The sequence below is a fragment of the Aspergillus viridinutans genome (genome assembly GCF_018404265.1).
Source record: "Aspergillus viridinutans IFM 47045 DNA, scaffold_7, whole genome shotgun sequence".
In the NCBI taxonomy this organism is placed as follows: domain Eukaryota; kingdom Fungi; phylum Ascomycota; class Eurotiomycetes; order Eurotiales; family Aspergillaceae; genus Aspergillus; species Aspergillus viridinutans.
In genome coordinates this window covers 764,628-786,741 of record NW_025091223.1, presented here as the reverse complement: position 1 = coordinate 786,741, position 22,114 = coordinate 764,628, and the positions used below count along the sequence as shown (strand labels likewise).

The window sequence follows — 22,114 nt, the reverse complement described above, 5'->3', positions numbered from 1 at the left end:
ATGATAGAACAAAGTAGTTTGTGAAGAAACTGATTGTTCTTCACGGAAACAACTTTTTTTTGGGATCTGCCAAAAGTGCCGCTGCGGCCGCCGAACAAGCTTCGTTATCGTTATCGTGTCCGTTCCCATGATTTGTCCATTCCCAACCACAATATTACCTAGGTAGTATCGAAGTCCATCAACAAGCGTCCAGTGTTGATAGTTCTTCGAGTCTCTGTCCTCGAGAACAATCAGCATGGCTCCGGCCAGAAAGGAGACGCAGTCAACAAATGGCTCTCAACGGACCAAGCGACGGTATCTCAATCCGAATGGCATCTCCCACGTTCCAGCTAACAATCTGTACCCCTCGCAGCTCCCGACCAGTTCCTTTCTATCTCCCTCTGAACGTCACACTATATGTGTTCCTTATTTCCAATTTTGTCGCTGCGGCACTCGCTCCGATTCAGGACTGCGATGAAGTCTTCAATTTCTGGGAACCCGCGCACTACCTGGACCACGGGTACGGGCTGCAAACGTGGGAGTATTCTCCCGCCTATTCAATTCGAAGCTGGCTCTACGTCTCTGCCCATGCTGTGGTTGGCAAAATAGTTTCTCTTTTCTCGAGTAACAAGACAGCCGAGTTCTATGCTATACGGTTTGTTCTGGCAGCGGTCTGCGCCGCCTGCGAGACGAGACTGTACTCAGCAATCTGTCGGACATTGAACCCCAGAATCGGCCTCCTCTTCCTGATCATTGTCGCTTTCAGTCCGGGCATGTTCCATGCGTCTGCAGCATTCTTACCGTCTAGTTTTACCATGTATACTTCTATGCTAGGTCTTGCATCTTTTCTGGATTGGAGGGGAGGCCAGAAGATGGCGCAGGGCATTATGTGGTTCGGTCTCGGAGCAATCATGGGCTGGCCTTTTGCCGGAGCTCTGATCATTCCTCTTCTCCTTGAGGAGGTCGCCATCAGCTTCATCGCCGGCGCTCTTGGAAGTTTGTTTGTGGGTATAGTCAAGGGCATTATGAGATGTCTCGCTATTCTGGTGCGCTTCTTCCGGCTACTCCCTCTGCGATTCTCGCTAACTGATATAGGGTGTTGAAATTGCGGTTGACTACTTATTTTTCCAAAAATTCGCCGTTGTGCCGTGGAACATTGTTGCTTATAACATTTTCGGAGGCGAAGGCAGGGGGCCTGATATCTTCGGGACAGAGCAGTGGACATTCTACATCAAAAATCTGCTTTTGAACTTCAATATATGGTTTGTATTGGCCGTTTCTGCTGTACCCATACTTGTTCTCCAGGCTATATTCCGTTCTCAAGCCACCAATGTCCAAACTCTCTTACGGACCGTGACTCTGGTGACGCCATTTTATATGTGGTTGGCCATCTTCACTGTCCAGCCGCACAAAGAGGAACGGTTCATGTATCCCGCCTACCCTTTCCTTGCACTCAATGCGGCCATCTCCTTTCACATGACCCTCTCATACGTCGGGTCAAGTAACCCGAAAGAGGTCATTGGGCGATTGTCGCCGAAAATCAAACTGACCATGGTGATGGCTGTAATTCTTATGGCTATCAATGCCGGGCTACTGCGAACTCTTGGTATGATCACGGCGTACAATGCACCCCTAAAGGTGATGGAGCCGCTGCAGCAGTTGGAAATGGCACAATCCGGTGGTTTTGTGTGCTTCGGCAAAGAGTGGTATCGATTCCCATCATCATACTTTCTTCCAAACGGAATGCGCGCGAAATTTATCAAGAGTGAATTTCGAGGATTGCTTCCCGGAGAATTTCCGGATGCCCCAAGCTATTCGGGTCTCATCCAAGGCACCTCGCAAATCCCTGCCGGCATGAACGATCGGAACGAGGAAGACCTTGGTAAATACGTAAGTAATCTTCGTCACATCTTAGTTCTTCTTCCCAAGCTGACATGAACCAGGTCGATATCTCTCAATGTTCATATCTGGTGGACTCGTACTTTCCAGGGCGAGCTGCCACGGAACTTGAGCCTGATTATGTGCACGATGAATCAGGATGGGAGACAATAACCTGCAAGGACTTCCTCGACACGTCCCAATCAAGCGCGCTAGGTCGAATAATTTGGGTTCCTGATATCCCTATGTTGCCGGCTCGTTTCCGCAGAAGCTGGGGGCAATACTGTCTTCTCCAGCGGCGGAACGCCAAATCAGAGTCAAAGTAGACGGCGTGATGTCACCACTGTCTCTCTTAATGTACATAGTTCTCGAGCCGTTACCCAAGTTCGTGCACCACATGCGATCTCGCAGGCGAGACACCGCGTGGTCAAGAGAACTAAGGCGGCACTATGACCTTACCTGATTTGGATAAGAAATCCCTTGCGGGACGCCAACCCTGAAACCAAAATAGAGATAAGGTATCTCTCCGCACGAATGACGCCCACGCAGACTTACAGTTTACGGACAAGCTTCGTGTTTGGCCAGTTGACGGTCGCATCGGATTAACGCAAATGGAAATCATCTATGCACTGTCAAGCAAGTCGCCTCTTCTATTGAGCTGCACAATGTGCATACAGAACATGGAGTGGCGGGGGTGGACTCTTATCTGTTCAGCAGTTGTCTCGTGTTCATATAATAGCAATTATCTCTGGGATTCACGGTCATATAGGAATTCAGGTTACCCCTCCTCTTGATTTTTAGAAGAGAAATGAAATCATGCTTCCCGAACTTGTGCAACTCGGCCAACTTCACATCAAACATGCAGCATCTCTGTGTTTGGTAGCAACGTTGATCTGGCTTGCTACTTCTGTGCTTCGCTTCTCGAACAAAGGAAGCGACAGAAGATCAGCTCAAGGTCTCGAGAGGAAGTCGTCTTCGACATCACAGATTCAAAAGCCAAACAGAAAACCCGGGGGTGAGACACGCCTTTGGACATTCGAAACTCTCGACTCACTGACTCTCTGCAGAATGGATACCCTCAGACTTCAAGAGGCCGACCGCCTCTCCATATCCTGACTGGGATGTCCATGCAACCAAGCCGATACCATATCGACCGTTCAGATATGGCCCGTGAGTTGCCTCAGACGTGAACTCAGATCCCATGACTGATCAACACAGGAAGTATTTCATCACGATGGGGTTGAGAAGCATGAAGTGGGATGAATGGATCGGCAAGACATCTTCACATCCCACATCCATGGCCTCATACGCTGACAGAAGTTCTAGAGCTGGACAACCACTACCTACGGTATCACGCCGACAAAGCACGTCGCATCAAGGAGAGGGGAGCGAAATGCTGCAGAACCGCACCCGAAGCGATGGACGGTGCGATTGAGCTCCTGGAAGAGCTGTGCGTGCCAACTCCCTTGATTTCGCAACAGCATAACACAATCTTACAATTTTAATACAATATAGCACCTCCTACCTCCCCGAAAGATACCCCTCCATGTTCCGCAAAACCGCAACAGGCATCGCCAACACCATCACCGGCGAATCATTCAACATCACCCAGCGCCCCCTCCCCGAAGACCCCATGGCGACCTGCGCGCGGCTCATCCCAGACGACCTGGCGCTCATGTTCGAAAAGCCAGACGGCGAGTACTACCTGCTGGCGGGCGCGATCCTTCTCGCCGGCTTCTGGCGCCTCGAAGACAAATTCGGGATGCGCCTCTCCGAAATCCACACCTCCGGCGACGTCCCGGGGTTCAGGACCAAGCTTGAAAAGGGCATGATGAACTTCTTCCGCCGGATTCGGCCTGAAGACCCCGTCCTCCGCAACAACTACTTCATCCAGGTCGACGACGAGCTCGCCTGGTCGCACAGTATCGGGTCCGAGGACGCGCCCGTAGTCTCGTGGAGCACCGCGCAGAAGAACAAGGCCATCGAGCACCATTACTTCCGGTCGGAGAGGCAGAGTCTGCGCCGGCTGCCGTGGTCCGGGGCGGTGGTGTTCACCATCCGGACGTACTTTGAGCCCATCACGGAGATTGCCAAGGAGCCGTATGTGCCTGGTCGGCTTGCCTCTGCGATTCGGAGTTGGGATGCGGATGTGTCGCGATACAAGGGACGGGAAAGGTACGAGGAGGTGCTGCTGGAGTATCTCGATAAGAAGCATGCGGAGCAGGTTGCTGTGGGCCTGGATATGGACAAGGAGGATGAAGTTCGAAGTTATCCTTTTTGATTTTTTCAATGGATGTTACCTTACGGCCCATCTGCATTTTCTTTTATACTACCGTATTTTGATATGCTCCATGAAACAATTTTGTCAGTGATGCTATATACACTCATAGTCTAGTAATCTATCGCTAAACAGGCCCAGCAGAAAGCGTAGTCCAATGCAAGTCTATGCCTAATGTCACCAAAATCCAAGTAGAACTGCACACTGCATGATTCACACGGCAGCATCAAGATCCTTCGGGCCCTTTTTCCGTCTCGCCATGCTCCATTCTCTCTCCTGCCGCCAGGAGCATTCCTCGCGGAACTCGCATATGCGGCACTTCCATGCTTCCATGATTTCGACGCCGCGCGGGTCACGATTACCGCGCCACCAGTCCATCTGATCGGAGAGATAGGATGACATGGATGTTGGATCGAAAAGAAAGCTACGGCTGCCCAGGACGCGGGTGTGCAGGTCTGCCGTGGGTGCGGAGGAGAGATAGCGAGCTGTCAGGAGAGGTGATATGATCGTCGGGTATGGTTCTAGCATGCTAGGCTGGAATTCCGAGGGGATAGAGGGTGCAACGGAGGCGGAGGGTTGCGGCGAGGGAAGGAAAGTAAGGCGGAGTTGGTCTTTCATAAATTTCCAGAGACTGGACAGGTTATTGTGTTCGAGGAGAATACTGGTTGAGTCCTGGCTTGCGGAGGGGAGGGACCCCGATGATCGCATGGACGGTCTGCGTGCAGCATCTTCGGGCGAAGGGATGAAGTCTGGATCGAATTCCGAGGCTGAAAGGGCGTCGAAGAATTGATCGTTTAGGCCGCCGACTTCAGCGATAAAAGCGTCGGTGAAAGTACGATGGGGATCTAGGTCGTAGCGGGAGGCGAGCGTCTCGATGGACACCTCATCGGTGGTGGTGAGACGGTTCAGCATGTGATAGTAGATTTGGAGCTGGAGTAGCGTCGGCCGAAATGACGTGCTCCTGATGGTGGGTATGGAGCCGCTGGCTCGCGTTTTGATGTCTGTGAGATAGACTCGAGGGATGTTGAAGGCCTCAGACGATTGGGTGCTGGGAGGGTCCTCGACCAGCTCATCAGGCTCATCCGTCCATGTCATCTCTGACAGCCTCTTCCCGCCCTGCGAGGGAGCTAGCAGGTAATCTGTCAGAGACATCTGATACTCGGGCATTACCGCCCTAGAGGCCTCCACATCGGCATAGTATCTGGCGGCTGTCGCCTCAAGCTCCGGGTCTGGGCACTCATACGAGAGCTGGTCAATGACTCCATTGACCAGCTCACCATCGACAAGACCCCAGACCTCCAGCTCCCGAGTAAGACCATATTCTCGCAGTGTCCGTAAGCCCTGTATGACATTCCACAGCCTCAAGGCCAACGCATCTTCCTTGGTTGTGATTTCCACGGGAACAGTCGTGTGTACCTCATCCTCGAGCGTTTTGTGAATAGTACTCCCCTGCTTCATAGCGGGCGTTCTCCTCTTCCTCCCATGCTTAGTCAAGGTATACCAGTACTGTAGCTCGCACCATGCAGGAGAGATCAGATCAGTAACGGAAAAGGCCTTGTTGGGTGGCTTTCTGAATCGTTCAATAGGTGATCGAAAATCAGGCGCTGGACTTGTTGTCGAATCACCGATCCATTCCCGTTCACGGGCTACGTCTCTCTCTCGTTGTCTTTCGCGGCCTTCGATGGAATCTGGATGCTCTACTAAACGCTTGAAATCAACCGTCAGCCGCCTACTCAACCTCATTCCACAAAACGACAAACAAATTGCAACGAATCAAGGAATAATCCTCACCAGACGCGGCGCAAATGTCGCCCGAGATCTGATCTGCCCTTGCCCCTGCAGACGTCGAGACCTGCCAGGTCTTGCGCTTCTGCCATAGATAACCGGGCTTTTCACGGCCCAGTACCTTAGGCACTCGTTGACTTGCTGGAGCTTCAGCATATTCTTCAATATCAGCGACGGCGGTGACTGTCGCCTGTACGGTTTTCGAGGCTGTCGTTGTCGTTGCCGTCACTGTCGCCGTCGCGGTAGCAGAGGCCTGGGCGGTCGCGTGTTCTGTGGCGACTTTGGCGAGCAGATCGTTCAGCAGCTCTTCTTCATCCGGGGTAAAGTCGGATCCGTAGTCGCTGCTGTCGTCCAAATCGCCTGGCATTACAATGTAGGATGTTGGAGGGCAGAACGTGCCCGTGATGATGGTAATTAATTCATGTCATGTGTGGTGAGAAGAAGAGGATCTGATCTCTAATCGAGACCTTATCGTGAAGTCACTGCGCTCCGCCAACGTCATTAAGCGTAGTTCTTGGCGCAATTTTGATGTCGATGTAGCAAAAGTCTACACTTCACATTCTTATGTCCGCTTAAGTGGACCTTCTGAACGATCACTGAAAAGTTTGTTATTGTATTAGGGTATAATGTATGAGAATGATTCTAGTCTATGTACACGTTGAAAATGCAACGCTCAAGAAGACAGGACAATCTACCGTCTATTCAAAACGATCGCGCTTGCAAGTCTAAGATATGCAAAGGAGAGAATATGAAAAGTGCAGTCGTGGAAAGGTACCTCATGCTTTTATCGTTGTCGAAGGGGTAATACTGCCCGAGACCAGCACATGAGACGAATGTTCCGACTCGGCCATTTCCGCCTCGACCTCCCTGGCGGCCTTCTGGTTTAACCAACTGAGATAGGTCTGCCAGCCGACGGCGATGACACCGGCGAAGATGCTCCGGAAAGGCGGAGACACGTACATGAAGCTGAAGGCAGTGACGGCTGGCCAGAGCTTGACGCTATTCGATATGCTGACGGGCAGAGCGACCTTCAAGCGCTCGAATGTCTCTTCCAAGGATGCGCCAGCGAGAAGAGAATGTACACTGAAGAAGTACGTATTGAAAACGGGTGTGAAGACAGCTTGTTGTACGGAGACTTTGGTGAGAATGGAAAGGAATTTGGACTGGAAGTTGAAGTTGTTGTGGAGGAACATGAACCTAGCGAAGGTGGATCGCATCAGCCAGATGTGCTCAAGGCCAACGGTAGGACAATACTTACCAGTTATAAGAAGGAATGGCAGATCCCACACCAACCGTCAAATGTCGCATAGTTCTCAGAGGGTCGTACCCTCCACTCGAAGCGGCCTTAACCTCGCCATCTTCAGCCGAGTCCGCAGGATTCTCTTCAGAAGCAGCCCGTGCTGTCGGCGCCGGGCTGTCGGAGGGAAACAACAACTGCGCACTCAGGTCGCCGCACAGATATACCACAATAGAGCTGACGACCTGCGTCGCATAAGGTCTCCTTTGTTGTACTCTGCTGTATGATTCTGCCAATCTACCAATCGGTCCTGCCTGAATGGCCTGGAAGAACGTTCGCGAACTCGAGCGGGCGGGGGTGGAGGCAGCTGAAGGTGTGCCTGCGGGTGGACAGGTATGTGGGGAGGATGACGACGTGGATGACGATGGAGCACTCGATCGCGAAGCGTTTGCTGATGTGCTGTTCTTCCCATGGACAGGATTAGGCGATGTCTCGGAGGAGTGGTGCCTTAGTTGTGATCGTTGTGGCCGAGTTGTTCGTCTGCTCAACTGCCTCACGGTCGCCCTTCCATGTTGCAAAAGATGACCCATGAGAGGCGATGGGATAGGTAATATCACAGTCTATAACCCGTATATGTGCGACACCCAAAAGCAATCGTGGATCGATTGGCGATTTGACTCGACAAGGGCGATAAGAAGTTGCGCAAAAAACCGACGATAAGGCGCAACTCGATGTTGGTTCGGGTCAGCAACAGAGGTCACCAGGGATCAAATTAATGGCATGGAAAACTCCATGAGATTCTAAAGAATGATACGAAATAAGCGAAGGCAGGAAAAAAGAAATATGTGCTATATGTAAGAAAGAACTAATATTCATTTGTCATGCATAGAATTTGAGTCAGAAATAGTCGGCGCCTCATGTTACTCGCTGCCGAAAAACCGCAACTTTCCGATTTGGAGTTTGTCTGTCCATCTTATCGCCGAGGTCGAACCATCGAATCAACTTCACCTATATCTTTCTCTCTTCGCCAACGCCTTGAGAGAAAGACAGAAGTCGATGCATAGTTCTGTGTAAGAAAAATTTCCGGAAATTCGGTATGACAGACTTATCTGTCCCTGCGCTGCCCCATTGTCTAACTAAACCACTCTCTTGCCATGCTTGCAAACCGCATATCTTCCACCTCAATCTCCTGACGGCCGGCGTGCTTTCTGGCAGATTCGCCCACTATCATCATCAGATCAGATTATAACATTGATTACTGCATATCAGATTGAGACCAACTCACATTTGAACTCTCTGATGAGAAAGAATTCCGCAACCTCCTGTATCACCTGGAACGCGAGCTTATGAATCCTCAGATGAGGACGGCCAAGATCATGGCACACCTGCCTCACTAGTCGCCGGAACAGAGGCTCGCTCGTTAGTAGTCTCGAGCCGATGGGGTTCCTCTCGACACCACCAATTATTCGGGCTGTTATCAATCAGCTGATGGATCGTGCGAATCAGTGGATCCATGGGTACTTACAGCCCTGTCGCGTCGGCAGGAGGACACGGCGGCAACGCTGGCGGATTGCCAATCCGTGCCTGCCCTTGAGGCGCCGCATTCTGCGCCGGTGCCAGCTTGGTGCGCTCTTCATGAGTAGCCCTGATCTGACTCGGACTCTGGCCATGGTCGATGAGAATGAGGGTGCGTTCGTCGAGAATGTATGCTGAAAAATGCTAAATAGCTAATATGCACAGGTAGGAATACTAGAGTGGTGAGGATGACTTAGGGAGGGCGGGTGATGAGGTACGGAGTTGTCAAGGGTCAGGACAGAGGTAGAGATATTAGGGGCTGGTAAAATGCAGGCTTCGGGTGGAGAGCAAGATCAGAGGTAGGTAGTCTACTCTAAAGCTGAAGACAGAGAACAGTGAGGTGAGTTTGGTATCAATACGAGACTAAGCAAAGCTGCGATGAGGCGAGCTTCACACTATCCGAGGGTCCAGATATGAGTCGAATTGGTATAGACCCCAGATTCATTATCAACGAAGACGGATCCATAGTGCTTGTACCCTATGTTATGAGGTCCCAATGGATGAGTACTTAGATTCAGAAGAGCATTGTAATCTCATATAATATAAGAGTGAGGTTGAGTGAAATATTTAAGATAGTTAATAGTTAAAGTTACATGTGTAGGCACTTTATATGACTCTATGGCCTATTATGAACTATAACATCACTTTCAATACAATGTTGAATGGCATCTGGATATCACCTACTATAATATACATAAATTTTCATTCTTCCCTCACTTCTTAGATAAGTGAGACAACCATTCACTTGACAAATAACTGGTAAAGAGACTGATTAAAGGTTAGCTTCTCTTTATTTCTCTATTCAATTATGTATATAAAGGAGCATCTTATCCAGTTCAACCTGATATAATAGAACCTCATTACTTTACTAAACTTCTCTCATCATCTTGAACTTCCTATTTCTAACCTCCACTTGAATCACTCCACCTCCACACTCCACACTGTGCTTACCGTTCTATAACTGCTCTCTGTTTCTATTATTCTTTTCTTTCCTTTCACTGAGGACGGTGAGGAGGAATACTAATAAGGCTTAATGAGCAGGCAACAGGCTCAACGACCAGGATTCATACTGTCAGCAGAGCATCAAGCATGGACAATATATGCACTGATCTTGCCTTTACAACATCGCACCTGCCTGATGTACCACCAAGGAGCTGCATCATTGCTGTCCGCGGCATTACTGCTGTTGATGGTGTCGCGTCACCTCAGTTAGATGGGTGGTTCTTCAGTGACTTTTATCTATTCCACAATCTGTTTCACCCTATTTGTATGTTTTGCGTACCCTGCCTTTGCATAGTTTGGGACAATTAAGCTAACAATAGCATTCGGTTTTAGACACCCATACCTTGAGTCAGGTTTAGCTAACCTGCTTGGAGCCAAAAGATTCGATGGACAAATACACACAATACGCACACGGTGATCCCAGAAAAGAACGTCGAGTCGTGCTTGAAAGAGACCTTCTCGGTCAGATCAACCTTGCAGGGAACATTCGTGTCGTGGACAAGACTATCCTCCCGGAACAGGTTGTCAAGCCCGTGGAGGACGAAGTCCGGTACGCAAAGAGAGACAGAGATACCTTGATCATTCTTGTCTTTGGGCACGGGAATCAGGATAACCATGGGGTTTACATCGGAGGCAAGGATCCGACAGCAGACTCGGCAGTGCTGAAGGTCCGTCAACATAAAAATGCGCTCCCCAAAGAAGTCACCCGTCACCTTACTGCTAGTCATAACTTGGACATCTATATTTTTTGTGAGATGATGTTTCTACTTTGCCTTCTTTGGCCAGCTGCCGGAGGCTAGACTGCTAAGCCCAGCCTGGACTAGTTCTCCCTCTTTAGATAGCTCCCTGCCTCACTTGCCACTTTTTATTCTGGATGACAGATTACTTCTACTGGTAGCCTCGGCTGTTTTACTAAACCAGAGACACCATAGAGGCTGGATTGATGGTCAGAGTTGTCGCAAGGCTGCATGGCAAGACCGAAGGCGGCGGAAGCAGAAGGCAAAGGAACGCTGATGACAAGAGAGACAAAGGCAATGGGGGCTATGACGATTGAGTCCTCCACATGATCATTCTCCAACGACATAAGATATTGAGGACCATGACATGGAGGAGATGCCCGACAACGAAGTACACCTTGGAGAATGCCCCGTCGCCTATCCAGAAGTGCCAGAGGGCATAGAAGGTGAACGAACCAACATGGAAGTGGACAGCGCGGTTGCGAAGCAGGGAAATCAAGGGGCAGAAAGCCCCGCTGCTGAACGTGCCATACCCGTTAGATGAAGCTTTACGGGTGTTGAAGACGCGCTAGAAGAGGGCACCATGCGTTCAAACGACCAAGCGGAGGCTTGATAAGAGTTATTGCAGGATGTGCTGATTGAAAGATCTGAGCGCCAGGACCTAGGCAGCATTGCCTCTACAGACAGACCAGCTACACTGTCACAGGCCTCATAGGTCACATGAGTTGACTCCGCGGCGTTAGAGCTGAGCTTGAACTAATGGTCCACTTTGAATGTATTGCAACTAGTAATTGAAGACCATACGCAGAACGAACCTATTCGGCCGGAGGACAGGCTTGTTGATTTTGAAGGTTTAGACTGCAGGGACGTAGCTGAGCAAGTAGACACACCAGCTGCACCCCTCGAGCTTGAGGTTGTGGAACCACGGCAAAATTCCTCTGGCAAATGTAGAGTCGCGGAGCAAGCGGACTTGGTCATGGTAGAAGCTATACGTCAACCGTTGAAGGCGTCGAGCAAGAAGTCAGCCCCATATTATTAACCCTATGATCTATTCACCAGTCTGAATCTAGTGCGACGTCTGCCAGCAGTGGAGTCTATCTATATAGATGCTATTTCTGATGCGCATCTCCCTAGCATCAAGCCACCACCTTAATCAGGAAATTATACCTGCATCGCAATACAGCACTCCAGCCTTTATTACCTGTACCTGATATATATAATTGAATCAGCCAAGCGCCTGGAAAAATTCGCATATGGGGTCGGCGGCTGCTGTATTGGCTTATAATACTCCGTACATAAACATGATTTCTTCAACAAGTTAGGTTGTGTAGTGTAATGGTTCATCACTCCAGATTCTGATTCTAGCAATCCTGGTTTGATTCCGGGCACGACCTTTTCTTTGTCATTTATCATTTTTTGTGCACTCCCATCTGGCATAGATCTGAACTGAATGCTCTATTTCAGATTTCAAACCTAGGGCTCCTTTTGCCTTTTCAAACTAGACATAGATCTAGCTACCTTATCATGCCGCTGGATACTGAATGGCACTTGACCGTGCTACTATCCCTATCGCGTACTCGATGTAGTCAAATTGAGCATTCAGGAATACCTGCCACTAATCCAGCTTCGCTTAGTTTGATCTTTTCTTTTGTGCAGGATAGGTATATGAAGCCAATCCGCGCGGCTGTTCAACACACCAGGTTGTGTAGTGTAATGGTTCATCACTCCAGATTCTGATATAGGATCTTCTGGCAATCCCGGTTCGATCCCGGGCACGACCTTTTTTTGTCTTGGTTGAAGTTTTTTGAGGGCTTTTTGACTGGTCCGGAAGTGTCCCACCTGCTCAGATAGCCTCAAGAGACGTTTTGTGTTGGTCAAAAACCCTGATGTTAGCCTCATGAATCATGAGACCTGGATTGTCTTCAACATATCAGGTTGTGTAGTGTAATGGTTCATCACTCCAGATTCTGATTCTGGCAATCCTGGTTCGATTCCGGGCACGACCTCTCTTTTTTCTTCTGTTAAAATTTTTGGCACCTGAAGATAGCTAAGCACACCTAGTGGAAGCAACGCGTAAGCTTTTGATGTAGACCTGCTAGGTGCTAGCAAGTTTATGGCAAGTCACCTCACTTTCTGATTACACTATGATTGATCCAACGCATGGGGTGGTAGTAAACATCAATACCCAAGCAGCCCGGTGCAGATCATTCTCCTTTATCAACAAAGACTAAGTCAATAATGTGGTAACACAAGCGATGAAAGTGCAGTCATAACTATAGAAGTACAACAAAAAGAAACATTTCTTTTTTGGGAAAAAAAAAGGTCGTGCCCGGAATCGAACCAGGATTGCCAGAATCAGAATCTGGAGTGATGAACCATTACACTACACAACCTGATTTGTTGGAAATGACTTAAAATATACTGCAACACAAACTAATTCTGTTTGTTCCCGTGTCCTGAGATGGCAGTTAGCAGTTGGCCCACACATTCGACCATCATCAATGGCACGAGCTTGACCGTCTCCTAGAACGAGTTTGCTCTCGATGACCCCTGCCTCCTCAAGTCACTAATTCTTGCAGTCCATGTATTGAACGCTTGATTTCAGCGTAGTTGAAGCGGTTAAGAGACCGCTGCAGAGGTCTGTCGACTCTCAACTAGCAAACGGTTCAGGCTCTTCCCCACAAGTCGAACATTCTGACTTTGCCGATATGATCAGGTGTCTTGGAAGAGCACATAAATCTACCTACATTCATGTTCAGACATGATGACATATGATCTATGGACTCACAAATAATTTATGCGACCTTGTTATGTGTCATGTGGCCAATAACTACAACCTTAGCCTGAAAGTTGAATGGTAGTCATGGCCGATTTACTAGTAAGAATCAGCCATTCTCTGGGCAGCATTGGTTTAGAAGCTAGAGACGTGGAGCTTGTCGTTGGCCCGCTTCGTAGTGTCATATATGTCATTTTTAAAGATCTACGAAGACTTGTTCAACAAATGTCTAGCAACGATCCAAAGAGCAACCTACAATATCTGTCATTCAAACCCCAGGGCTTAGTGAACCTCAACACGAGAGATTTACGCTCTCTCCTTCATCATGCTAGGTGGACCCTTATGAAGTACTGACTTGTACAAGGTATCAAACGAAGTTTCTATCATAGGCTTGTGATCTGACACCGGAACGACTGACGTGTATGCCAATGCTCTAGCCGGAATTTATAGGGTTTTCAGTGTTAGGAGTTGGTCTCATCTGGCTAAATATAGCATTTCCGGATGTCTCAAGGGGGTTTCTTCGGCTCATGCCCGACCTCACGACTCAACAAACCTTCTCCTAAACCTCGAGTAGACTCCAACACATTCTTCCTTCGAGTTTCAATCAAGTTTCTTCTATATCAAGTCTAAATTTGCCACTGACTAACCACTTAGGTTGTGTAGTGTAATGGTTCATCACTCCAGATTCTGATTCTGGCAATCCTGGTTCGATTCCGGGCACGACCTTTTTTGCTCATATGAGTGTTAACATCTTGCAATTTCAGCATTGTAAATTGTCCCTACAGCACCTCGTTGTCATTTCAACCTTTTTTTGTGTGGCAAAGCTCTCCCTCCCACACAGGGTACATAGGTCTAGGCCACGACTACCGATGGCGAGGTAGTAATCTTGCTGACCTACTCGTTTTAGGATGCAATAATGAGCACTTGTTTCGGATGAGCCATACACGACCAGTATTCCTGTGAAGAGGAATTCCTGAATTGTAGGGATGAAACAATGTCCACCCTGCATCCAAAAAACGTTGGAAGACTAGAAAGCGATGAGAGGGCACGAAATGCATCTAGAGAACGCGCTGGCAGGAATTGGACTATCTGCATACAATACATACTTCTTTGATGATCTACTGGTATAAAGCTTCCGCCATATACGTACGTATTACAGGCTGGAGGTATGCTTAGCCAGATCGCTGGTAGAAGATTCCACTTACTTCACAAGTGAGTCAACGCACAGCAGAGCCCCGGGTGTCTTGGTCAAATTTCCATGTACACTCTCAACACTTTTCTTGTATCATGCCACGTACGACCTTGAGAGCTTTGTACCCAATCAGATAACCCATACTGTACATCACGCGGTCATATGAAAAATTTCTCGAGCTTAGGTGAACTTGGTTAGTAGAACATTGGGAATTCATTACTTGAGTGCCTCAAGATTCTTGACCAACAATGAGTGCTTGGAGCTGGATGAACTTTTATGGAGCACTAGCTACGGTAATTGACATGTTCATTGCCAAGGAAGTTGGCTAAGGTAGCCCCCGTTCATTGCTTGACTGTGGCGTGTCTATTGAGTCCGGTATAGGAAAGTTGACAAGCCACCTGAAGGTTCCCTCTCAGTTGATCATTCTGTGATATCTTGGTCTGAGAGCCTTCTAATCTCCTCAAGCTGCGCGATTCGGATAGTAATGTGGCTGTTCGAGAAGTACACATCTGCTCGTCGTGGGTATTGTGTCAGATCGCACCCATTCTGCTTGAACCGGCTCCATGTGCGACTAAGGCTTTCGCTCGTTATGTGTTGGACAGAATTATCCACAGGCTTGAAGTTTCCTTTACGCCGACAACTCGGACATGTAAATTGACGGACTACGATCGTTGGTGCTGGATGAATGGTCCACCTTGGAGCGTCATCCGTCAGAGTACCTTCACATCCTTTATTTTGGCATCTAACCTCAACCGTTGCTGGGAGACCTCCAAGCTCACTTTGACCGTGACGAAGAAAGTACTTCTCCCATGGAGCACCCCCGCGGACGCGAGGATTCGGAATTCTCTCCAGTGTATCAGTCAGTGCACGCACGTAGTTTTGACCTTTTGCCAGAGGGTGGAGAAGGATATTACCACCTTTGCAGTTAATGAGCCCGCAGCCAGTCTTAGAACTTCTCACAACGTAATAATTGAGGTTGTTCTTAGCGTAATACGCGGAAGAGTCGTCCAAAACTCTCCCTCCACAGGCGGAACACACTCGGGACACAATATCTCTGGGCGGTGCTCCGAGGACCATCAAATCCAGGACTCTGGCCCTTGGTGTTCGACGAATAGCCCAACCGTATGCAATCAGGATAGAGAAGGCAAGGCCAATAATACTCAGACATTCTGGATTGCCCTTACAGTGGAGAAGGCGATAAGCAGTCTCAGCTGCTTTGCGTGAATTTATTGGGCGCTGGTCTACCCGAAGGCCTTCTTGAGCTTGGATCATCTCAAGTAAGCTCTTTGGGAGCTCATCCCAGGCATAAAGCTCCTCCTCACATGATTCAATCGTTGCAATTATCTGCTGACACTGGTGCTTGTCTGCAAGATCGAGGGATACTCCAGGCGTAAGCATAACAGCTAGATCGTGTAGATCTCTCCAAAACTGGGCAACTTTTCGGAGACGAGCTTCTTGCTAAGCAATATTAGAACCAAAAGTAGCGGCTGATGGGGCTTGTAAGAGAGCCGTCTTACAATATACTTCTCGTTGGCAAGATCAAAACTGGCTATGGCATCAGTCGTCTTCGGCGTGTGTTCAACCACTGGCAGCTGGGTGTCCCATACTTCAGTGTCGTCGGCTTTAGATAGGCCAATCGGCCTCGCCACTGAAGTAAAAGCCATCGTCCCTGGAAAGGCTGATTTGAGCTCAGCGTAGGCCTTGCCTTTCCAGGCGTCTCTCTGCTCTCGAACTGCTTTTGCTGGTCGGAATGGTTGAAGCAGTACGGAACTTAGCCTGTAGAATCCTGACTTGATGGTAATACCCCCAAGTAAAGAAGCTACTTCCAAGAGTAGATCCTGTCTGCCTCCTTGCTCTGTTCGAAACGCTTGAGCCCGAACGTTGGTCCCTTTCATGAACATGAAGAATTGCGGGTGGTTGGCAAAGATAATGAACCGCTTGACGGATTCCTGATCATCTGCAAGCTCTAAGTACAGATCCACACCTTGGTAACGGCCCCAGAGGGGTAAGATCCGTAGGTTTTTCTGAAGATGCCTGAGCATTCGTTCCCGTACATTCGCTCCCCAGCAAATCTCCACAACAGCTTTCATGTGGGAGCGCAAGATGAACACAAATCTGTCGTGGATTTCAGGAATCCTCCCCTTGCAGGACCCCAATACTGAGATAGGCAATGATGGTGAAGTGGTGTCAACCCGAATATGCCTATCATTTCTACCATGCTAGAAATGGTCGTCTAGACACCTTTATAGCGTGGTGGAAAAATGGCTGACACGTGGGTATCACCGTATCAGCATGGGGCCCACTTAAGGTTGCCTCATGGAAAGCTTGTTAGTCTTGTGGTCCCTGACAGCCTGACAGGACCCACTTGTATATAAACTCTCCGAGGATGTAGAACAAAAGTAGAGCAAAGCATTATGTTTAACTTGACTTGGTGCCCAAAAACATAATATATCCAGGGCACTATTGGTATCACCAAAACCATCAAAAAGAGAGCTACCATCCTTCACATACCAAAAGGAGCCACCGGTAGACCTTGCAAGAGAACAGGCCTACAGAATCCAGCCTGCAGCAACAAAATCCGTGTCGTTTTTATCCTGGAGACCCTTGTTGTGTCTATCAGGAAACACAGCCAACCCCCACGAGCCCACATCCCGCGGGCGCGAGGTAACCATTCCATCTGTTGGCACGAATACACCGTCAATGTAGCTAGATTCATAATGCAAAATTAGATTATCATCCGCTGTGAAAAAAAAAAAAAAGTCAAATTGAAAACTGACAGTTTCTGTGTATTCTGATCCCAAAACAGATTGTTCACAAAAGGAAAACGGACTTTGACCCCTGCTGCGAGAAGTTTCCTTCCATGACGAGAAAGGTCAGTATAAGCCAGACGATAGTTACTGGGTGCTGACCTGTAAATCAGGTTGAATTTGTCCCGAATCAAGTCTCTCTCACTTCTACGCATGGTCCAGAACAACCCTTCGGGAATGCTATACTGCGTGATACGCTGTCCTGGCTTTCTAGTACTGGGCGCATCTGAGGCCACATTGACGTCGGGGATGTCAGAACCATCTCCAAAGCGGTAAGTCCTCAGGCCCAGAGCGACGCCGGGAACCTTGGTGTAGGCTATGTAAGACACGAATCCGTCCGGAACCAGACCGTTAACATCTTGCTTTTCGTGCTTGAAGCCGACGAGTTGAGGAGTAAAATGGTGACTAGCCAGGCGTTCGTAGGCTTCATGCTCCTCTTGTAAGCTCTTAGGGACCTCGTCAGAAGCTTGTCTACGGCGCATATCGGGGGGCAGAGCCTGAGTTCCCTTATTCGGGATCTGCATGTAGATTGCAACTCGTGCCTGCTGAGTTGGATCACTGGAGCGGTGACATTCAAACTCAGCAATAGACGAGGAAGTGGCTTGGTAGTCCTCGGATTCTTGCTTGCTCAAAAGCCCGATGTTTTCGTTGATTTTCACGGTCAGTTTCCAAGCAGAGGTTGAAGGAGAGGTGAATTGGATTTCCCTATTGAGCCAAAGCTCATCAGGGAAGTAGGTATCATCCATGACTAGACGAGGGAGCTGGATGGTAGGTTAGTGGATGATGGTAGATGTAAGACAAAGCTGTCGGAAGTTTGATGGGGGTATGACTGTATGTCACATGGGTCTCCTGGAGAATTGTGAATTGTGACGGTTCTTCGTCACTACCTAAGGTACCATAGGTGGTCTGCCTGGCTTAATTATAGTCATGTGACTTTGAGTAGCCTGATGACTGATAGCTTCACAGTTCACCTCTCTCCCTTCCTTCCCCCCAAGCTTAGTATTCTCGTTGTATGGTTACCTAGATAGTGATTAATGGATGATTATGGCATCTAGCCTGAGCCACATCACATTCATCTTCTTTCTGTTCCATAGAAATTCAGCGTTCCCTGGAAGCCTTTGTCCTGAGTATTTGAACGTCAGTGTGTAATACAATATCCCAGCACATATGTTATTGCATATATTCAGACTTGCTTAGTTTTAAATGACTATTAGTTGGCAACTCAACCTCCGGTAGTATAAATCCACTAAAGGCATCTTCTGACGTAACCTACACAGGCTGGAGCATAGACGGATAGACAAAGTTGTTTAATGAAAACAATGGCCCAAAAGCTTTAATGGAATACCGCTAGAGACAAGGGCAAATATTGGCAAAAGTCCTTCTTACATGGTCTTGTCCGGAATATGTGAATCTGTCGAAGGAAAGCCCTGTTATCAATTGATTACTTAGACAGGAATCGCAAGACAGAGATTAGAAGAATAAATCAACCAAAGGGCATTGGGGATTTGGGGTTTATAATCACATGTGGATGTAGAGACATGTCAAGATAGTAAGCAAAACGTATCAACGGGGGGCTGACGGGGCAAGCTCATCAATGGAGGTGCAGTCAGTCTGTGTCTATATCTGAGTCTGTGGCGCCTGGGTTAGTCTCTTGGGATTGTGACTGCGTGTAGGAGTGTGTTAGGAGGCATGGCTGGTCTGTTTAATGAGTTCGAGGGAGGAGGATGGGATGCTCCTGTGCATGTTGGATTCCAGACTTTAGGGTGGTGCTGAAGGGCTGACCCAGGCACGGACGTCCTCTACCTAGTTCCTCTATAGGAGTTAGCTAGCAGTAGAACTTGAGTGGTGTGTGGTGAAACATGAATATTAAGAACAGACCTAAAATATGACTCATCTCACGTGACAGTATATGACCTAACTTGAGCCAGCATATAATGATTAGGCCATTCTTAGGGTTAGGTTAGTCTACTAAATACATACCAATAGAATAAAGGAAAGTGGTGAATATAGAGTAACTTTCTAGATTAAGAAAGGTGCTGTGATGTGAGAGCAGCATAAGAGAAGAAGAATAATATTAATAATAGGAAGATAGACGTCTAGCTAACTATAGTAACAGAACAGTAGACAGTAAACAAAGGCCATTTGCTAATCTCAACTTACTAACAGTAATAAAGAACCCCTTATAGACTACAACGTAGCTTAATTTGCTCTACTTTTATTGCTAATATATAGATCTTTCTAAATAGACACGCTAAACTGTGAGATGATATACATGCAACATCTAATTTAACTAAAGAAATGACTGTCTTTAGACCATGCCAACTAATAAAACACCATGAGAGCGCATCTACACTATCTAGTGATCACAGAGAACCCTCATAATAATGACACAGACACATCTTAATATTCTGGGGCTGCTTTGTCATCAGGTAGCCCACTATTCATCCATGGATTCTACATCCTGCTCATCGTCCCCAACATTATCCCCCCTTTATCCCTCATTTTAAGTAACATAACAGTGCTACTGTCATGTCGACTACTCTAAGCGAAATTTACAACCCTGCCATTCCTGGCTTGCCTCCCAAGGATGTGGTGGTGCGCCTCTGCAAGAAAAAGGGCTTTGGCTCCAATACCCTCACTTATTCCGCGGAAGGCAATACCTTTTTTATCAAATATATAACAATGTCACAATGGAGGAAGCCCACGCGCAGGTATTCTTCCGTCAGAAGAGTAGGGAAAGAAGCAACGCCACCATCCGGATTCCTGAGGTCTACCACGCTTTTAAAGTAGGCGGAGGCAGGGGCGGGGGCAGGGGATATACCTACATAGTCATGGAGCATATTGAAATCGACTTTGAGAGAACTGCGTCGGATGAACAGAGAGCACAAGCCATTTCTGAGTTGATCAGTATCCCACCGCCGCCTGGTGTCTTTGGGAGCTTTAGTGGTGGCACCTACAGGCATCATTTCTTCGAAGACGGCGAGCCTCCTGTTCCGTTTTCCTCCGCCGCAGAACTCGAAGAGTATATCAATAGAGTAGGTCTTTTTCTATGTTTGGTTGGGGAGCTAATCTCTTGGTCGAACTAACATATGATAGTGCCTAGAATGGTACAACGGTGTCACTGGGAGACAAGATAAGGTGGATTTCAGTACCGAACCGCTTCTATGCTACTATGCAGATGTGCACCCAAGCAATTTTCCTATCGATAAGTACGGCCAGCTCTGGGTGATCGATTTTGAGCAAGCCGGAGTTCTTCCTTCGAGCTTCATGAGTTATGCGATCGCTGCGCATCCTAAAAAGCGCCTGCCAGTCCATATCAGAAAAACAATCCAATTGCCAAAGTCATCGAACCTGGGGCCCCTAGGTCGTGCCACCTATGTGGTCAAGACTATCCATAATGACTTTCGTATGCCTGAGTTAGCCTTTTTTTTGTTGATTCTGTTGCTCACAGATTATCTAGATATCCCCGGGACAATCGCATAGAGGCTGATGCTGAATTTCCGTCCACGAGCTGACACGTTTCGTACTTCGAATCGAGCATTGCACAGGTGAGCTCGATTTTTGAAAAAAGACATCCATACAAGACCAAGTACTTCATGAGCCTAAATGTTAAGGTTCCGCTGATGCTAGATCCTTTGTCATCTTCCAGTTTCTATCTTGTCCGTCCTCTACTGAAACTCTGAAAGAATGATATGGGCTGGCGCTCGCAGTGGCTGCATCATGAGCGGGTGACCGCATTTAGGTCTGTCGATCCAGCCATTATTTCAAGAATCATACTGCTAGGCCAAAATAATGCGGTGGCGGACGATCTTGGATGGTAGCAGTATTTGACATACTGTCTTCGAATACTAGCAGGCTCCATACGAGAGACAATGGGAAGAGGAAAAGAGGAAGCTCCCGAGGAAAGGACTCGACGAGGAGACAGCAAGATCTCGAGTTCTGAGTTCGTCAGATTAATTCTACCTCAGACAACAATCCTGAATACAAGCAATAATATCAGAGGAATTCTTTATGAACAAATTGATTATTCCATTCTATGCTTGATTACTGATCACAATAAGAGGCAGATTTTAGAAGGGGTACGTGCTATCGGTCTTCGATAAGAAAGGGAGATGTGCCTCGGTTTATCTAGACCACACTACTCCCGTACTTTGATTTGATTTATCATCAACATCGTTAATTTGACCTTACTTGGGCACTTAGGTATGGGTTATATTTTTTGAGCTGATTAAGAGTAATGTGTGCTTTGGGCTTCATAAGATCAATACAACGATATATTTCTACCGCAGATAGCATGGATACCGAGCCGCCAGAGCGTACCTTAATACATCAGGAAGATGATAACTCTGAACAAATGATACGAACTATATGCTTCCACAACGTGGTCCACGCGAAACTGTCATTCGACAGTTATGCAGCCCAATAATTATGAATGTAAGGTATCAACTCATTGGGATAAAATGAGAGTGGGTCATACAAGGGATAGACTGAGACTGACAGATCCCCTGACACGACTCGTAGACTAAGCGTTTGATGGATAAAAATATGGCTGCCTGAGCGGAGTAACCTTCTATCAAAAACTCGACCATTCCATGGTCTTGACTTATGAAGGTTTTGAAAAGATTGAGATCGATTGATAGACTATCGATCACAAATGACGGCATGATCATCTCCAGACTCAAACACTGGGCGATAAGATTTCCTACTGTATATTGCCAAGAGATAATTCACATCTGGAACAGTATCTAGACTAGACTAATGTCAAGCAAGAAAAATTTGATATAGACCAAATGCCAAGGCCGTGTCTGAGGCTTAGCGTCGGTGGCGACACCAGAACCAGAAGCATCCAGGAGTTTCATGAACTGAGC

At 47.8% G+C, this 22,114-nt stretch overlaps 9 protein-coding genes and 5 non-coding genes across 14 annotated transcripts; 8 read left to right on the top strand and 6 right to left on the bottom strand.

The window, feature by feature from the left end:
* Nucleotides 1–235: 235 nt before the first annotated feature.
* Nucleotides 236–2,183, top strand: Aspvir_008751 (dolichyl-P-Man:Man(6)GlcNAc(2)-PP-dolichol alpha-1,2-mannosyltransferase; the record flags this gene model as incomplete). Its single annotated transcript, XM_043271914.1, has 4 exons — nt 236–294; nt 353–1,025; nt 1,075–1,869; nt 1,923–2,183. The coding sequence occupies 4 exons, from the start codon at nt 236–238 to the stop codon at nt 2,181–2,183; spliced, it is 1,788 nt and encodes a 595-aa protein (XP_043127849.1).
* A 490-nt stretch (nt 2,184–2,673) lies between these two features.
* On the top strand, nt 2,674–4,138 carry Aspvir_008750 (heme-dependent oxidative N-demethylase family protein; the record flags this gene model as incomplete). Its single annotated transcript, XM_043271913.1, has 5 exons — nt 2,674–2,872; nt 2,925–3,027; nt 3,076–3,128; nt 3,184–3,307; nt 3,373–4,138. The coding sequence occupies 5 exons, from the start codon at nt 2,674–2,676 to the stop codon at nt 4,136–4,138; spliced, it is 1,245 nt and encodes a 414-aa protein (XP_043127848.1).
* A 210-nt stretch (nt 4,139–4,348) lies between these two features.
* Aspvir_008749 (exonuclease V) lies at nt 4,349–6,287 on the bottom strand (the record flags this gene model as incomplete). The annotated part of the gene is made up of 2 exons (XM_043271912.1): nt 4,349–5,835; nt 5,927–6,287. 2 exons carry the CDS (start codon nt 6,285–6,287, stop codon nt 4,349–4,351), a joined length of 1,848 nt encoding a protein of 615 aa, XP_043127847.1.
* A 409-nt stretch (nt 6,288–6,696) lies between these two features.
* Nucleotides 6,697–7,747, bottom strand: Aspvir_008748 (Mpv17/PMP22 family protein; the record flags this gene model as incomplete). The annotated part of the gene is made up of 2 exons (XM_043271911.1): nt 6,697–7,117; nt 7,179–7,747. 2 exons carry the CDS (start codon nt 7,745–7,747, stop codon nt 6,697–6,699), a joined length of 990 nt encoding a protein of 329 aa, XP_043127846.1.
* A 542-nt stretch (nt 7,748–8,289) lies between these two features.
* Nucleotides 8,290–8,794, bottom strand: Aspvir_008747 (uncharacterized protein; the record flags this gene model as incomplete). The annotated part of the gene is made up of 3 exons (XM_043271910.1): nt 8,290–8,381; nt 8,443–8,628; nt 8,683–8,794. The coding sequence occupies 3 exons, from the start codon at nt 8,792–8,794 to the stop codon at nt 8,290–8,292; spliced, it is 390 nt and encodes a 129-aa protein (XP_043127845.1).
* A 1,326-nt stretch (nt 8,795–10,120) lies between these two features.
* On the top strand, nt 10,121–10,464 carry Aspvir_008746 (uncharacterized protein; the record flags this gene model as incomplete). The annotated part of the gene is made up of 2 exons (XM_043271909.1): nt 10,121–10,402; nt 10,459–10,464. The coding sequence occupies 2 exons, from the start codon at nt 10,121–10,123 to the stop codon at nt 10,462–10,464; spliced, it is 288 nt and encodes a 95-aa protein (XP_043127844.1).
* A 1,328-nt stretch (nt 10,465–11,792) lies between these two features.
* Nucleotides 11,793–11,865, top strand: Aspvir_008745. The gene has a single exon. It is a non-coding gene; the product is annotated as a tRNA-Gln (tRNA).
* A 305-nt stretch (nt 11,866–12,170) lies between these two features.
* On the top strand, nt 12,171–12,252 carry Aspvir_008744. The gene has a single exon. It is a non-coding gene; the product is annotated as a tRNA-Gln (tRNA).
* A 152-nt stretch (nt 12,253–12,404) lies between these two features.
* Aspvir_008743 lies at nt 12,405–12,477 on the top strand. Its single transcript has one exon. It is a non-coding gene; the product is annotated as a tRNA-Gln (tRNA).
* A 314-nt stretch (nt 12,478–12,791) lies between these two features.
* Nucleotides 12,792–12,864, bottom strand: Aspvir_008742. The gene has a single exon. It is a non-coding gene; the product is annotated as a tRNA-Gln (tRNA).
* Nucleotides 12,865–13,900: 1,036 nt separating this feature from the next.
* Nucleotides 13,901–13,973, top strand: Aspvir_008741. The gene has a single exon. It is a non-coding gene; the product is annotated as a tRNA-Gln (tRNA).
* A 1,094-nt stretch (nt 13,974–15,067) lies between these two features.
* On the bottom strand, nt 15,068–16,529 carry Aspvir_008740 (uncharacterized protein; the record flags this gene model as incomplete). Its single annotated transcript, XM_043271908.1, has 3 exons — nt 15,068–15,133; nt 15,187–15,897; nt 15,957–16,529. 3 exons carry the CDS (start codon nt 16,527–16,529, stop codon nt 15,068–15,070), a joined length of 1,350 nt encoding a protein of 449 aa, XP_043127843.1.
* Nucleotides 16,530–16,988: 459 nt separating this feature from the next.
* Aspvir_008739 (uncharacterized protein) lies at nt 16,989–17,992 on the bottom strand (the record flags this gene model as incomplete). The annotated part of the gene is made up of 2 exons (XM_043271907.1): nt 16,989–17,145; nt 17,349–17,992. The coding sequence occupies 2 exons, from the start codon at nt 17,990–17,992 to the stop codon at nt 16,989–16,991; spliced, it is 801 nt and encodes a 266-aa protein (XP_043127842.1).
* Nucleotides 17,993–19,936: 1,944 nt separating this feature from the next.
* Aspvir_008738 (uncharacterized protein) lies at nt 19,937–20,729 on the top strand (the record flags this gene model as incomplete). The annotated part of the gene is made up of 3 exons (XM_043271906.1): nt 19,937–20,281; nt 20,343–20,652; nt 20,707–20,729. The coding sequence occupies 3 exons, from the start codon at nt 19,937–19,939 to the stop codon at nt 20,727–20,729; spliced, it is 678 nt and encodes a 225-aa protein (XP_043127841.1).
* Nucleotides 20,730–22,114: the final 1,385 nt, after the last annotated feature.